This window comes from Electrophorus electricus, chromosome 26 (genome assembly GCF_013358815.1).
Source record: "Electrophorus electricus isolate fEleEle1 chromosome 26, fEleEle1.pri, whole genome shotgun sequence".
Taxonomy (NCBI): Eukaryota; Metazoa; Chordata; class Actinopteri; order Gymnotiformes; family Gymnotidae; genus Electrophorus; species Electrophorus electricus.
The window spans coordinates 7,552,498-7,567,868 of NC_049560.1; the positions used below are offsets into that span (position 1 = coordinate 7,552,498).

General features: G+C 42.9%; 1 protein-coding gene across 1 annotated transcript; it reads left to right on the forward strand.

Annotated features, from left to right (window-relative positions):
- Window positions 1-270: 270 nt before the first annotated feature.
- On the forward strand, window positions 271-10,584 carry plppr3b (phospholipid phosphatase related 3b). Its single transcript, XM_026996824.2, has 8 exons — window positions 271-838; window positions 2,270-2,373; window positions 2,641-2,826; window positions 3,259-3,388; window positions 5,302-5,497; window positions 5,711-5,768; window positions 6,264-6,437; window positions 7,075-10,584. The coding sequence occupies exons 2-8, from the start codon at window positions 2,293-2,295 to the stop codon at window positions 8,341-8,343; spliced, it is 2,094 nt and encodes a 697-aa protein (XP_026852625.2). The 5' UTR covers window positions 271-838; window positions 2,270-2,292; the 3' UTR covers window positions 8,344-10,584.
- Window positions 10,585-15,371: the final 4,787 nt, after the last annotated feature.

Consider the following 15,371-nt stretch of genomic DNA (forward strand, 5'->3'; position numbering starts at 1 on the left):
CCATCCCCTCTACCCCGCCAAAAAAGGTTGGGAGTTTCCGGATCAGGAATCTCTGCCTTTCAGGCATCCGAGCTTGTAGCTTTTCACGCATCCTTTTGGTGCTTCGTGACAAGATGATCTCGTGTACACAAACTTCTCCCAATCACGAACGGCATTTCTGCCCCCCTTGAGAGACCTAATTACGGATTCAGCGCGGTTAAGCCCTCATGAGCAAGTCTACAATGATAAAATTAGTAGTAATAAGTAGTACCCCCACCCCTCATCCATCGCTTTACCTTTGGCTGTCTACATGTCTAAGTAATTACATTACAGTCAGTTTCTAGTCAATACCAGTCGACTAACGGCTAATATGCGTGAGATCTATAGTTTTCAGGTTCAATATACACGAATTATATAAAGTCGAAGACGATCTATAAAAACGCCGAGTATAGACCGTAACGGTGACAGGTGCTCACCAGCCCGTCTTCATCGAGCCTTGAGGAGGGACGTCGCTTTCTCAGACGTCGCCCACACAACAGCGCTTCATTTTTCCTTGTCGTATGGCCGTTATCTTTCGAGTCCTTACACGTCTCTATGGTAAACAGCGACTCCGGTGTTGGGGCTGCCCCTTTCCGAGGGACTCCGGTTAACTGGATTATTCCCTTCGCTCCGGTGCAGCGGTAGCTGGTGTAGTCTGTACCCCTTCGTGTGCGGTGCGGAACGTGAGCAGAGAGAAGATTGTAAATTAAAAGCGCCGCACCTGAACCCGTCAAGGAAAGAATAGTTTAGGCACCTGAAAATCATCTCCGGAGGACCTCCGTGTTAAATTAGGAAATAATCCATTTTTTTCTCATAGCAGGTGAGTGAAAACGCATTGGTACCTGTATTAGACCGCAAACCGCAGGCTATTGGAATAATGGTCTGAGGTGTTGGCGCAGTGAGGTTACAGTGCCCAATATGTGCGGCGCGCTACATTTCTTAATGGCATGTTGTTTGTTTACACCATTTATTTAGTTTATTTCGAATGATCTTTTGCAGTGGATTAATCCTGCATTATTTTCCATCGTTACTTACACGTTACTCATTACTGTTTTCCTGCTTCTGTGTGCATATAATCAATCATCAGTCATCAATCAGTCTTGTCAAAAGTGGACTGCTGTGTTACTGAGGAATTGCGGATTATTTTGTGTGATAATATGCAACGGAATGCGGATTTTCTCACATTCACAGATCACTGAATGTGTGACGGACCCCCGAGTCCTATTATTAAGATAAGAATAAACACGGCGAAAATCACTCCCAACCATCTATGAGTTATCATTAAAAATATTTATTAAAGCAGACATCCACATTATAACAGGACCTTTCCAGCTATATTAATGGAATGATTGAAGGTACCCCCCCCCCCCCCCCAAAAAAAAAAAAACTTGACACAGGCAGTTTTGTCCAGTTTGATTCCCTTCAAGTGTCTAATGACTACACATGGCTAATTTCGTTCTGAACTGCATGTACTGCTACCTGAACATTACCTTTGCAAAGTGTCTTATTTTCATTTTGGGGGTTCCTTAGCTGAAAAGTGCCTCCTCCTGAGAGCATACCCATTTGAATTAAATTGCTCTTTATTGGAAGCTCTTCAGTCAGTGGATCACAGACATCAGCCACTTTGAGGAATAGCCCAGCAACTAGCACCAATCCATCCTCTCTCACCACACACTCACACACACACAAATTCAGAGAGCTCTCAATACTGCTTCATTGCCTAGAAGGCATTTGTGCATTCTCAAGATAAACACAGCCTATCTTCATGACAAAAAACAAGTGTCCTGTTAAGTTCAGTCAAGCTTCGTTTGCTCTCTGTTTGAAAGTCAAGTGCATTTTGGGCAAAGAAGTTCCTTTAGACATCACTGGTCTAGAGAGCGTCTATTCGTCGCCACATGCAACAATAGAAATGTTGCATGGTTCTGTCCTTATTGCTTTCCACTTCCAGAATTAAAATGGAACGCAAGAAATTACCTAAGTATGTTTCCACAGGCAGACATGAAGTACATGTCTGAATCTCTGTCAATACTTCAATGAGATCTTTTTAATCCTCTCCCTCCAGAGAGCTGGAGGATCTGGAAAGAGTTCTGTCATTGGTTTTTTCACCCATCTGTTTCTGTAAGAGATTTTAGAGGATAATACTGCCTGTTGAAATGAAGAACTGTGGGGGTTTAGCTGCCTAAGTCTCTTTGAGAAGATGTGACCACAAATCAGTTTGCAGAACACTAACCATCAACCAATGTTTCTTCAGGTCAGTGTTTGAGAGAAGCTGTAATGATGCCCACACGAGAAAAGATCAAGAAGAAACCCCCCAAAGACAGCTTAACGTTATTACCCTGCTTCTATTTTGTAGAGGTGAGCTCTATTGGGTACTGCTACTGTGAGCTGTTTAATGATATGTGATTAGTCATTTTTCTCCTTCTAAAACACTGTGGTTTGGCAGAAATCTTTCAGTGGTCATTTCAAGACAAAGCATTGCACTGAGAAATATTCCTGAATCTGGCATGGTAGATACTGCCACACCTGTACAACTCCATTATGGGATACTCATTCCTAATGTCCAGGCCACTGTGCTGTGCTGCGCGCTCCAGTGAGGCACCATTTCTCTCTCATTGCTCACAGCTGCCCATCGTCGCCTCGTCCATGGTGTCGCTGTACTTCCTGGAGCTCACGGACGTGCTGCAGCCCGCGCAGGTGGGCTTCCGTTGCCATGACCGTGCCCTCAGCATGCCCTACGTAGAGAGCGGCGAGGAGCTCATCCCACTGCTCATGCTCCTCAGCCTGGCGTTCGCTGGCCCCGCCGCATCCGTGAGTACACTCCGCCATGCGCCAAAAATATCACCCCCCGGCAGAGGCTGTTGTGTAACACACTGTTCACATGCACTGTGCATTTAACAAGACAGATATGCGCTCACGTCCAACCTTAGCAAAAGGGTCTTAGCAATCTAAACTATTGATTTGAAAGTTCCGGTGACCTTTTTAGATCCAAGAAAGAACCTTAGAAATGTCACCATATTAAGAAGCCAAAGCTGTTTTATTTTGTGGCATGTTTGTCAAAGGTCTGCATTCCTATTCATCTCCATTTCTTGGACACATGCCAAATCTGCAGAGTGTACATGTAGCCCTTGATATACTGTGTCTGAAGCCTGTTAAATCTCAGGCTATAAGAAAGATACTTCTGAAACATTAAATGTTTTGGGCTTTTGTCTGATTCACTGTCTGGTGTTGTCTCTTGTCTAGATCATGATTGGAGAGGGTATAGTGTACTGCATGCAGTCCAGGCTCAAGATACGTCCAGGGAACGAAGGCAGCATCAATGCCGGGGGCTGCAACTTCAACTCCTTCCTGCGCAGAACCGTGCGCTTTGTAGGTAAGTGGCCTTCACGTACTGTGCAATTAAAGCCAACTCCAGCTGTTTCTGCTTTTCTTTCCTGATAATTCAATCTGTTCATAAACTGACACCATGATTTATGTCACCAGTGTACGGTCTTATGTCGTACTGGCAACACCCAAATCACCGTTGTCTTTTATGGCTTGTGGGATATTACTGTGAGAATGTTTATATGCATCACTTATTATTAGAAAGCCATTTTGAAAGCTTACAATTTTGAAAAGGGTCTAAGAATAGCACATCAGTCCATGACATCCTGCTTTATAGCACCAGTGGGACCTCGTTATGACACTGCAGTTAAGAAGTTGTTTCTCATAGCAGGAACCTTATAGAATGTATTGACTACATAATTTGAATTCAACAATGAGCTATCTACAGTTAGTGATAGTGACCACAGATAGTGATACTGTATGTGCACTGTTGTTGACCCCAGAATTATGTTGAAGCCCCTTTTTCAAGCCATTGTAGCATTTGTTTGCCAGTGTGTGTCAGCTCATTATCATATCGAAATGTAAATGAATTCCCCAGGGCTAAACTTCCTATCACGTGAGTGGAGGTTTCGAAATCTAGAATTTCTTCATCTTCCCATCCCCAAAGATTGAAACTACTATCACAGGCATATCGCTTGTGTAAGCCTAGAACATAGGATAAAATCATGAAAAAGCATACTTGGTCACCACTGGGACATTTTATGTCTATTTAATGGCTGGTGTGGCTGGAGGACCTGATTAAAGCTGCAATGCACAAGTTTGGGGATTTGGGCATCTATGGTGGAAATAGGTCAATGAAAACAACTTGCAGAAGAACATTATTCAATGCTAGTTCTGCTGTTCAGCCAAAATACTGTAGCCTGTGTGTTACGCCTGTATGTTGTTACCAATAATGAAAGCCATGGACTAAAATATCTTGTCCTTTCAAGAAAGGGAAAAAATAGTCAACTTCAGACCAGTCTTGAATCCCTTTCCGATTTCAGAGTTGGTGCCACATCTAACAAGCAAAGCTGAGGTTTATTCCTATTTTAGGCTGAGCTCTGTCACTCGGCCCATTGGCTTAAGGTTCTTTTGAGTTCGAGAGCATTTTTAAATTGCCCACAGGTGACGCCACAGATGCCATAACTGTTGCTGCCCTTTCAAAGTATCCTCCATGTTCAGTGATGGCTCATTCAGTGCACCTCACTGTCTTTAATACCAGCACTCTAAGCTACACCTCAGGTACTTGGGCATAAAAGCTGGACCTTTTTTGGTGCCTAAGATTGTAATGTCAGTCTGCTATGATGTATAACAAAGGCAACCGTCCCGCCCCACTACATCCCTCCTGACACGTCTGACTTTCAAATTCATAATTTAGTCTTCACAGGCTGCTTTGTGGTGGTGCAGGGACACATTGTTTATTGTGTTTTAGGTATTGTTTTCTCTACTATCTCAGTAATGTTACTTCTTTAAAATTTTAACCAAAAACGTATGTACTGCAGCTTTAATATGGGTGTCATGCAGAAGCACACTGTTTTTCACTGCCGGAGTGAATTTGGCCTAAAGCAAGAGGTAAGCGAGCACACCAGCACCATGGGGCCCAAGGCAACCCAAAGTGGACATAGTAATATCATCTTCAGGATCATGCAGCATTATTAACAAACATTATTAACAAAAAGAAGCTAAACAACAATACTTTATCCCTCCGCCTGTCTGACTGTTTTTTCAAGTGTAATACGATTCCACGATATTATAGTTCAACATTTTAATAGTAGTAAGAAAAAGATTTACAAAGTTTCAGGGCTGCACTTCACATTTATATGAAACTGGTTTCAGGTTCACTTCAAATTTCACATCCTTTACATGTGTTCCGTTGTTAGCAGGTTGTCGCCTCACTGATTTCCTGCGTTATCATCTCTTCAGGAGTTCATGTGTTTGGTCTTTGTGCCACCGCATTGGTCACCGATGTCATCCAAATCGCCACTGGCTATCATGCGCCCTTCTTCCTGACTGTGTGCAAACCCAATTATACCCTCCCTGGAGTGTCCTGTGAGAAAAACCCCTACATCACTAAAGACATTTGCTCCGGCCAGGATCTCCACGCCATTCTCTCTGCTAGGTAATCCCATGCCCTCCCTCTGCAAGAGGCAGGGGATCCAGATTATTGTTTCCCACTAACAACAATCCTTAGCCAATGTGAATTTTGAATTGGTTTTATTTTTGCGCTTGGTGGTTTTATCTATTCTTTCGTAATGCCCTTAATTAAACCTGTTTTTGTTTGTTTTTCCCCATGATTTTATCTTACTCTGGAAATTTGTTTTCCTTGTGGCAGGAAAACCTTTCCCTCCCAGCATGCAACTCTTTCTTCATTTGCAGCTGTTTATATTTCAGTAAGTCTCCCTATCAGTGTGAATGTGTTTTTGCTGGGTGTGAAAAGAAAAGCAAACAATGTTTTCCCATTTGACAAAGCCTAACATCCGCCTAAATAAATGCAAACATTAGTCAAAGCTTAAGTTACTATATGCCAAAGCATAGCATACTTAATATTTCTTGTAATAGGTTTAAGATTGTTATCTTGTAAAACAAGGGTTAAAAATCTACTCTTATTGATCACATTCATTCATTCATTCATGGTGTAACTGCATGCTTCATTTTTGTTGTTACTATATCCTCTAACCACTTTAGAGGAAGCTTAGTTATTAATAACATATTCCAAATGTACCTGGCAGGATGAAGGAAGTGTTCCATTGTACAGGAGGTTAGATAAACCAGTCATCCCCCCTTTATCAACCTGCAAGGATGAAAATATCACAAACTGGCAGGCAAATTGATGGCAATTTGTGCAAGTCGCTCAGGCCCATCTGCTGTGCTATCCGTTGCTCTAGATGTACTTCAACTCCACCATCTCAGACAGCACTAAACTGTTGAAGCCTGTACTCGTGTTCGCTTTCGCCATTGCCGCTGCCCTGACTGGCCTCACTCAGATCACACAGTATCGCAGTCACCCTGTGGATGTCTACGTGGGCTTCTGCATTGGCGCCGGCATCGCCGCGTACCTGGTGAGCCCCTGCCGCCGCCTGGGGTTTCCCCCCCTCCCCTGCCTGATTATGCCGGCTTCTAATGCTGTGATTGGCTGTCTTAATGCAGTGTTCATAAGGAAGTGTGTGTAAGGAAAGGCAGAGTGGCAAACCTCCCAGACAAAGCATATCTTCTTTTTCCAAAGTGTAGAATCCAAGCTAAGGGAGATCGTGTCCTCAGGGTGCCAGCTCGAATCTCTTTCATATCAGTAATTTTTCTCTTCCTCTCTTTACTGCCCCCAGAACAAGTCTGTCAAAATGTGGAAATGCTCTAATTAGTGGGTCTCCAAAACCCTTTGTGGCCACTCATATGTTTGATGATTTCTCAGGGCATCTCTTTAGTCCATATGCATTGGCCCAAATCAGCAAAACAGGAAAACCTGATGAAAAGTAGTTTTTAATCTGAGACCGGTTAGCCAAGGATAATACTTTCAAATTTTGCCTTCACAATTTCTAGATAAATGAGAAAATACTTGAATTGGATACCAGAGGTGTCAGTTTTGTTAAAGTTCATTAACATCCAACAGCTGTTGGATAATACCAAAAATGGCATTTATACATGTGTTCATCAGAAGATGGTGGGTTAAGCCTCGTCTGAAACTGCTCTGATTGGTCACAGGCATTCCATGCTGTCGCTAACTTCAGACCAGCAGAGGACACAGTTCCCCTCCCTGCCCCTCCACCTCCGAAGGATGCTTTACGAGCTCTGACCCAGCGCGGCCATGACTCAGTCTACAACAAAGGCCATACCTCTCAGAGCAATGAGGAGATCACATCACCAGCCTCCCTGGATGCGCTCAACCGGCCCTTGCAGCGGGAGAAGGCTTCCTTGGGCAGTCTGAAGAGGGCCAGCGTAGATGTGGAACTCCTTGCGGCCCGCAGCCCAATGGGTAAGGAGACCATGGTGACCTTCAGCAACACTTTGCCACGTGCTACAGCCGGGGGCCCCGAGGAGCCGACGAGGCGGCTGGTGACGGTGCCCGTGCCCATGGACCCCATGCGTTCGCAGCAGCTGGTCTCCGAGTGGAAGCAGAAGTCAATGGAGATGCGCAGTGCCAGCCTGCAGAGCGAGGAGGGCAGCAAGGAAGGCTCTGAAACGGGCGAGGACACCACTGAGGAGGAGAGCACCCCCTCACCATTGCATGCTGCAACACCACAGCCCACCAAGCCAGCTAATCCACCTGCCGGTGCCAGGGTGGTGATGCCCCCGAGGCCCCCAGGGCAGCCATCGGTCCCTCCGCCAGTGTCACCCAAAAGTGCCAGCACTCGTGCTAAATGGCTGTCCATCACGGAGAAGAGTGCTGCCAACATTCCAGCTGCCCTCAGGACGGGGAACCAGCCTCGCATTATGCAGGTCATCGCCATGTCCAAGCAGCAGGGCCTGCTGTCTGGGACGCCCAAATCGTCCGAGGCCTCGTCCTCTTCTGCCGCCTCCTCGGTCACGGGGGCTGAGTCACCCCCTTACTGCCCCCCATCTGAGCGTGACAGTGGTTCCAGCATCGTCACAGTGGACGCTCATGCACCCCACCATCCTGTGGTACACATGGTCTCCAACCCTGCCAACCCCTGGGAGTGGAGGGGGACCTCCAACGGGGGCACAGCTGGGACATACGAACTCAACGACCTGAACCGCGAGGGCTCCAGAGGCTACCGTCAGGTCAGGAACAGCTCACCATGCTCTTCGACCAGTGAGGCAGACCACGAGTCAACGCACCCTCCTCAGCACCCCCAGCCTCCGCATATCCCCCACCTGGATCGTGCCGTGGAGGGACGGAGCCTGCGCCGCAAAACCCCCTTGGTGTTCTTAGATCGGGAGAACACTCAGAGCCAGAACGAGCAGGAGAACTTCTACCGAAAGCTGCAAAGTGGCCGGCGCTTTAAGGAGTGACGTGGCATTCAGCAGGGCAGCTAACTGCACCAGTGAAGATGCCGGGGTGGACACATCTCACTATGCATCACTCAGACTCTGTCATTTTGTATTTTTGCTTGGTTTTGATTAATCTGTTTGCTAGCTGAGGGGAAATACCTGGGTGGATGTCATGCATCCACAGATTCCAAAGGAGAAACACTGCATCAGGAAACCTTACGAGCACAATGGTCTTCATTACATCTCTCCTAGAGTGGAGTGCAAACCAAATGTGTAACACCAAAATCCCAGTGAATGATCTATAATCTGCGTACTGTATTTACCAATATCTCAGATTTTCAATTTTCAACATTGTGAAATGCAGACTGCAAAAGATGGAATTGGTTATTTTGTATTGTGGCCTTTTCTCTGTTAAACACTTTTAATTTGTGTGTGCCTATGATGTCAAGTGGATTTCATGTGTGTATTTTAGTATGGTACTATTGTAGAATATATTGCCTTGGGGATAATAATACTTTAAGAAGAAACTGAATAGAGTTTGAATTGAACTTCTTCTCATGAAGGAGAGAAATTGATTTCTTTGTTTAAAGAAATGCATCACTCAAAAATGCTAATTTCATTAAGAGTGGATTATATATTGTGGCATGATATTTTTTGCAGAATGCTAACTTGCTCTGAATACTTTTCACTTATTGCTAACAGTCTTAGCATTTCTGAGTGAAGTACACATTTAAAGGGGAATGTTACTTTTTCAGCACTTGAGGCTCACATGTTCATCCATTTTTCTGGATTCAGTTTATACTCACATTCATGTACTTCATACAAAGATTTTTCTAAAGTTGGACCCCACTGAAAAACATATGGAAAAACATATTGATGGCATTCTTAAGAATACTAAAATCATGTCATTTTTCATCTATGTTTTGAATCAGTGGTGAGCAGGTTTCAAGGTGATACTTTAGAATGAGAAATACTCTGAAACTATCTGAATTTCTCAGATTCTGTGGATTATTTCTGTGGAAAGTGTTTTGAACCCCAGAGCACTTGGAACAGAACTGAAGGAGGTCCCTGATCCAGAGGGTCCATGTGTAAGAATGAGTGACATTCCCCCATAAAAAAAGAGAGTACTCTTAATATCGGTTTACATTTTAAAAACAACAAAAAAGTAAATTTTTATTGTCATTTTGAAGGACTGCATTTTTCTCAGCACTTAAAAAAGTAAAGCACAGGAAAATGTCTCAGGTGGCAGAAGACGTACAGTAATAAGTTCATAAAATACGAGCGGGTTAACAAGTGAGCCATGTCTCGCCTACTTCAGAGGGGTGGGAAAGCCGATAGACTACTGCATGTTACGTAAGTGGTTGTCAAGTTGGAAGTTCAGCTGTGTTACAGTGATGAATTAAAATTTGTTAGCCTATCAGTAACTGTTATTATATTATGTGGCCAATGCAGTACACTGAAAGTATGACACAGCTTGCTGTGAAGATTCATAGCTAGTCTCAGATCACTGCTTCTGATTGGTCAACGTCCTCTGGTTGTGATGATCATTCTTGGAGTATTGATTCAGTCATGCAAAAAAAAAAAAAAAATGGGGAAAAAAAGCAGTGTAATGCAATAAACGCTACCCTTGTAAATCATGTTGACAGGACAACTAGAGTGTGTGTCGTGGTGTGAAGATATGCATGAGCTCATGATTTTTTAAAAAACATTTTGAGAGTTGTGAGTGACAAATCAAGAACCCCATTGCTGCTTGAACAACTATGTAAATGTCGTGGTTGTTAATTCGTCAGAGGGGGTTTTGAAGCGTATGAATGACAAGTCCAGGAATAACCCTTTCCCATTTAGATTCGGTAACAATGAGTTTTATTTGTGTAATCGTTTAAGTGCTCAGTATGAAGAATTGCAGTAATTTTCATTGCTTTTGCAGGGTCCCTGAGAAATGTGCTTGTAAAGTGTTCGTTTGTGAGGATAGCCCTGAGCATCTAGCAGCCTGACAGAGACTGAGGCAACGGTCGCTTGAGGCCAGAATGTGCACTCGGACCAAAAACCCTGACAGAGCCCTCAAATACAAATTACCATGACAACTAGACCCGGAAAGACCACCCACACAAAATACATTCACATGTATGCAGATTTTGTCATGTACATAAGTAGCTATGCTGTGATGGGAAACTTGGAATTTTAGTAAACCTAACGTCACAACAAAAGTGAAGAACACAAATTTGAGTAAGATGCTAAAGTACTTCATCCTAGTTTATTTATTTCTACTAGCGTTTTTATTTGTAACACTAAATATGGATCTAAGGAACAGTCGAAATGATTGTTCACACTGAATACTTCAGTCCCTAATTACACTGCCTGGCCAAAAAAAAAAAGGTCACCACCTGGATTTAACTAAGCAAATACGTAAGAGCTTCCCATTGGATAATTACTGCATGAGTGATTGTTTCAGCTGGCAACAAGTTATTTAGCCCTAACTGATGCAGTGAGTAGCTTCTCATTTGTTAAACAACCTTGTCGAAAGACACATCCTGTGGTCATGGAAAAGATGTTAATCTGTTTCAGAAGGGACAAATTATTGGCATGCATCGAGCAGAGAAAACATCTAAGGAGATTGCTGAAACTACTAAAATTAGGTTAAAAACTGTCCAGAATATTATTAAAAAGTGGGGCAGTGGGGAAACACCAACTTCGAGGAAGGAATGTGGTCAGAAAAAAATCTTGAATGATTGTGATCGGCGATCACTTAAACTTGTGGTGAAATCAAATCATAGAAAAACAACAGTAGAACTCAGGGATATGTTTAATAGTGAAAGTAAGAGCATTTCCACACGCACAATGCGAAGGGAACTGAAGGGATTGGGACTAAACAGCTGTGTAGCCTTAAGAAAACCACTTGTCAGCAAGGCAAAAACGGCTTCAATTAGCTAGGGAGCATAAAGATTGGACTCTGGAGCAATGAAAGAAGGTCATGTGGTCTGATGAGCCCAGATTTCCCCTGTCCCAGAGTGATGGGTGCATCCGGGTAAGAAGAGAGGAGGCTGAAGTGATGCACCCATCATGCCTAGTGCCTACCGTACAAGCTTGTGCGGGCAGCGCTATGATCTGGGGTTGCTGCAGTTAGTCAGGTCTAGGTTCAGCAACGTTATTTGCCCAAAGAATGAGGTCAGCTGACTGCCTGAATATACTGAATGACCAGAATATTCCATCAATGGATTTTTTCTTCCCTGATGGCACGGGCATATTCCAAGATGACAGTACCAGGATTCATCGGGCTCAAATTGTGAAAGAGTGGTTTAGGGAGCATGAGATCATTTTCACACATGGATTGGCCACCACAGAGTCCATACCTGAACCCCATTGAAAATCTTTGGGATGTGCTAGAAAAGACACTGTGCAGTGGTCCAAATCTCCCATCAATACAAGATCTTGGGCAAAAATTAATGCAACTCTGTATAATAAATATTGTGACATTGCAGAAGCTTGTGGAAACAATGCCACAGCAAATGCATGCCGTAATCAAAGCTAAAGGCGGTCCAAAGAAATATTAGAGTGTGTGACCTTTTTTTGGCCAGGCAGTGTATATCATATAGCCCAGGCAAAAGAACACTCAAGAAATGTTTAAAAAGTCAAATATTTGCTTCTTTATAAATTTTCATCACATATCTTGGTATTTACTGATTTAATAATATTTTTCCAAAGTCATATTAGCTAAAATAATTGGTTGAATAGATAAATCAAACTCCAAAGTAGGTAACTATACGGACAGATACGCAATGTTGCCACAGCAATGGACCAGGTGCTTGTTGCTAAAGACAGGGGGTCCCACACCTTCTTTTAGGCTGTCATTCATTTCTTTTTTTTTTTAGAGGGCTGCTTTTCTGCTTAATTTAGACAAGATAAAATTGGATTCTGTGAGACTAGGATACAGAAGCAATTCTTAATGGACTTTATGGTGTACCACCTTCCATGTTAATTAACTGTTTGTCATTCAACATTCAACATTCTGGTGTCTTTGTAATAAACACACAACACAATGGTAATTAAAAATCATGGCAAAGCTGAAAATACACCATAATGGCAATTTTGACATGCCATTAGTTTAAACTGGTTAATAGCTTGTGGTATTTTATTACCTTAGTAATAAAAGTATACAGTGCACTAATGTGTGGCAGAAGACCTGTGATGTCAGGCCTCGTACATGGTCTTGAGTTTTGAGAAGTAATCCATTGCGTTTCCTGCACACTCTCAGGGTCTTGAAGCGCTGTGCCCATCAGCCAAGAGGGGACTTGGGTTGGTACTGGACCTCGTTACGCATCCCACTTGGTGTCCCTCCTACTCTTTAGCTTGGGAGAGTGGCGCTCTGCACTTTACCGACGCCCACTCGATCCATTGCAACCACGCGTGGGCCCGTCGTGTACCTTTCATTTATTTATTTTTCCCTCCAAGTTGATGTGGGCTCTAGCTGTTGCCATGGTGACCGGGGACCGAACGGTGAGTGCCTGGAGTGTGAAGCCATTTATCATTTTAATGAGAAGCAGGCGAGGGATGGGACGAGGAGGGGCTTTGAGATCACAATCAAATACTCGTTCCATCCATTTCATTACGCCGAATCCCAGTCCCAGGCGAGGCTACAGCAAAACGTGCTTTGCATGAGTCCCAGTCACATGTCTGTTCAGAAGAAAACTCGGTAAAACAGTGGGAAGCAATTATGCTGCGAACACATCCAGCGAGTTGATCTCTCATTATTCAAAACAAGTGTTTTATTTTAAGCTGACACTGCAGTGGCTCAGTGGTTAAGGTGCTTGACTTGTAATTGGAAGGTTGCTGGTTCAAGCCCCACCACTGCCAAGCTGCAACTTTTGGGCCCCCTAGCAAGACCCTTAACCCTCAGTTGATCAAGTTGTACTGAGTCATACTTGTAAGTCGCTTTGGATAAAAGTGTTAGCTAAATACCGTAAATGTAAATGCTGAGGAATATTCAGTTTCCAAGAAATCCTTGCTGGAGACAAAATCTATTCATAACATCATTTTAATGTGGATTAAATGCAAATTGTTTTGCTGTGACTCTTATGTTTCTGATGTCCATGACTGCTTCTAATTGTCCGTATTCCTTCTGTAGATGGAATGGAGGCAGAATATTGATGTGTATTTTTTTTCACTCTTTCTGTTCACACCCAATTCGTTACCCTGATCCATTTTTAAAGGGCTTTAATTAAGGCTAGGACCCCTTTGATCTTCAGGTACTTGTTGTTTTAAAGCTTTTTTTTTTTTTTTTTTTTTTTTGCAATGCACTTTTCCTGTTCTCTGTCATCACCTCTACTGGAAAAAACAGTACACCTGATTCTAAGCTTCAGAGGCTATCACGTGTACAGTGGTAATAAAAGTAGTGATCATTCGTTTTTATCCTTTATAGAAACGAGTGAAGTGACTGATAGACAGGAGCTCCCTTATGTTTATGTCTCAGATCAGAGTTTTCAGTAAGGATTTGTCTCAACATTAAAGTTTGGTGTTGCAAAACAATCTACTGCTCTGTGTATGGTGTAACACTTTGATAGTTAAGCGCACTGCCTTTAAACCAGTGAAGCACAAAAGTTATTTTAGTTTAACATCTGTTAGCTGTTTCTGCTATTGCGGGCCACCTACCCCAGTGTTCAACATGTTGAAGATACTGAGATGTTCTGCTCATTATGGTGGGAAAGAATTATTATTTGAGTTACACATTGCCTTTCTGGCCCCTCAGAACCAATTTGGAAGTTCACCTCTGACCTCTCTCATTCAGGAATTTCCAGCCGCAGAATTCCTGCTCAGTGGATACTGTGTTTCTGCTCCATTCTACATAAACTTTAGCGGCTGTTATATATGAAAATTAGATCACGTATGTCACCTTTTTGATGTTTAATGTGAACATTAATTAAAGCTCTTGGTCTGGGTCTGTATGATTTAAATACAATATGGTACCACATGATTGGCTGAGTGGATTATTATGTGAATGGGCAGGTGTACAGGAGTTTCTAATACAGTGGCCTAATATATACGGGTGATATATATATCCATATATGTCTGGCAAAGCAATTATTGCCTGACCATATCTGTAGCTTCCTGCACAACTACAGAAGGTAGAAAATCTCTCTCTCTCTCTTTCTCTTTTTTGCTCTGTCTCTCTCTCTTTCATTCACTTTCTGTTCCTGCTATTTTGCTATCTGTAGCCTATGAGACATCCTGTGTGCACCTCAAGGTCAGAGCTAAAAGCATTGCCAACCTTCCTCTCCCTGACAGAAATACATGCTCAGCAGTATTTACAGATTGGAAAGTGTATATTATTCATGTCTTCCTCACACTGGTGCAATCACAGATGACTGATGCAATCACAGAATATATACACAGTGCAGTCCAGAAGTAATTAAATGGAGACAATTTTTGGAGTATTGGCTGTAGTGTGAGCAGTGAAACCATGAATCTAGAGTCAAAGTGATGTCAGCGGTCAATAAAGACTGTATAGTGTTCATCCCCAATGGCTGAAACATTTTTCCACATAGGTCCCCAATTTTAGAGGTCCAAGTGTAACTGGACAATTGTCTGCTCTGTTATTTGGACAGCACCATTGTATCATTAGTTAATGCATTAAAAAAACCTAAAAAAAACAACAACTTTAGCATTGATTCTATACATGGAATGGTGACTTTATTAGGTACACCTACTCTATATCTGTGTCTGATTGTCCACCATGCATTTTACAGTCAGTTGTAACTTGGAATTCACCACTATGGCATAGCTGTTTTAGTCTGAAATCAGTTGGCTGTTTGTAAAAGAATCCTATACCTGTATATCTTGTCCACTTTTCTTGTCCTCTTTCATGAGTGGATTTAACCAAAGTAGGTTATAGATGTTGGCTGAGTACTCTTAATATGAATTTACACTGTATGTTGGACCTCAGAGAGCCTCGGGAGTAGCAAGACCAGGTCAGCAAAATTGAACAGTAACGCTGACTTACTCAACTTTCTAACTTCAGCATTGTTTTTTTAATCTCATATCCATCATATGAGCAC

What these genes read in the sequence shown, in the direction of transcription:
- plppr3b (XM_026996824.2), top strand. Translation starts at nt 2,293, where the DNA reads ATGATGCCCACACGAGAAAAGATCAAGAAGAAACCCCCCAAAGACAGC. An exon ending in TTGCAGCTGTTTATATTTCA is followed by an intron (nt 5,769 to 6,263) that starts GTAAGTCTCCCT and finishes CCGTTGCTCTAG; the next exon opens with ATGTACTTCAACTCCACCAT. An exon ending in CCGGCATCGCCGCGTACCTG is followed by an intron (nt 6,438 to 7,074) that starts GTGAGCCCCTGC and finishes GATTGGTCACAG; the next exon opens with GCATTCCATGCTGTCGCTAA.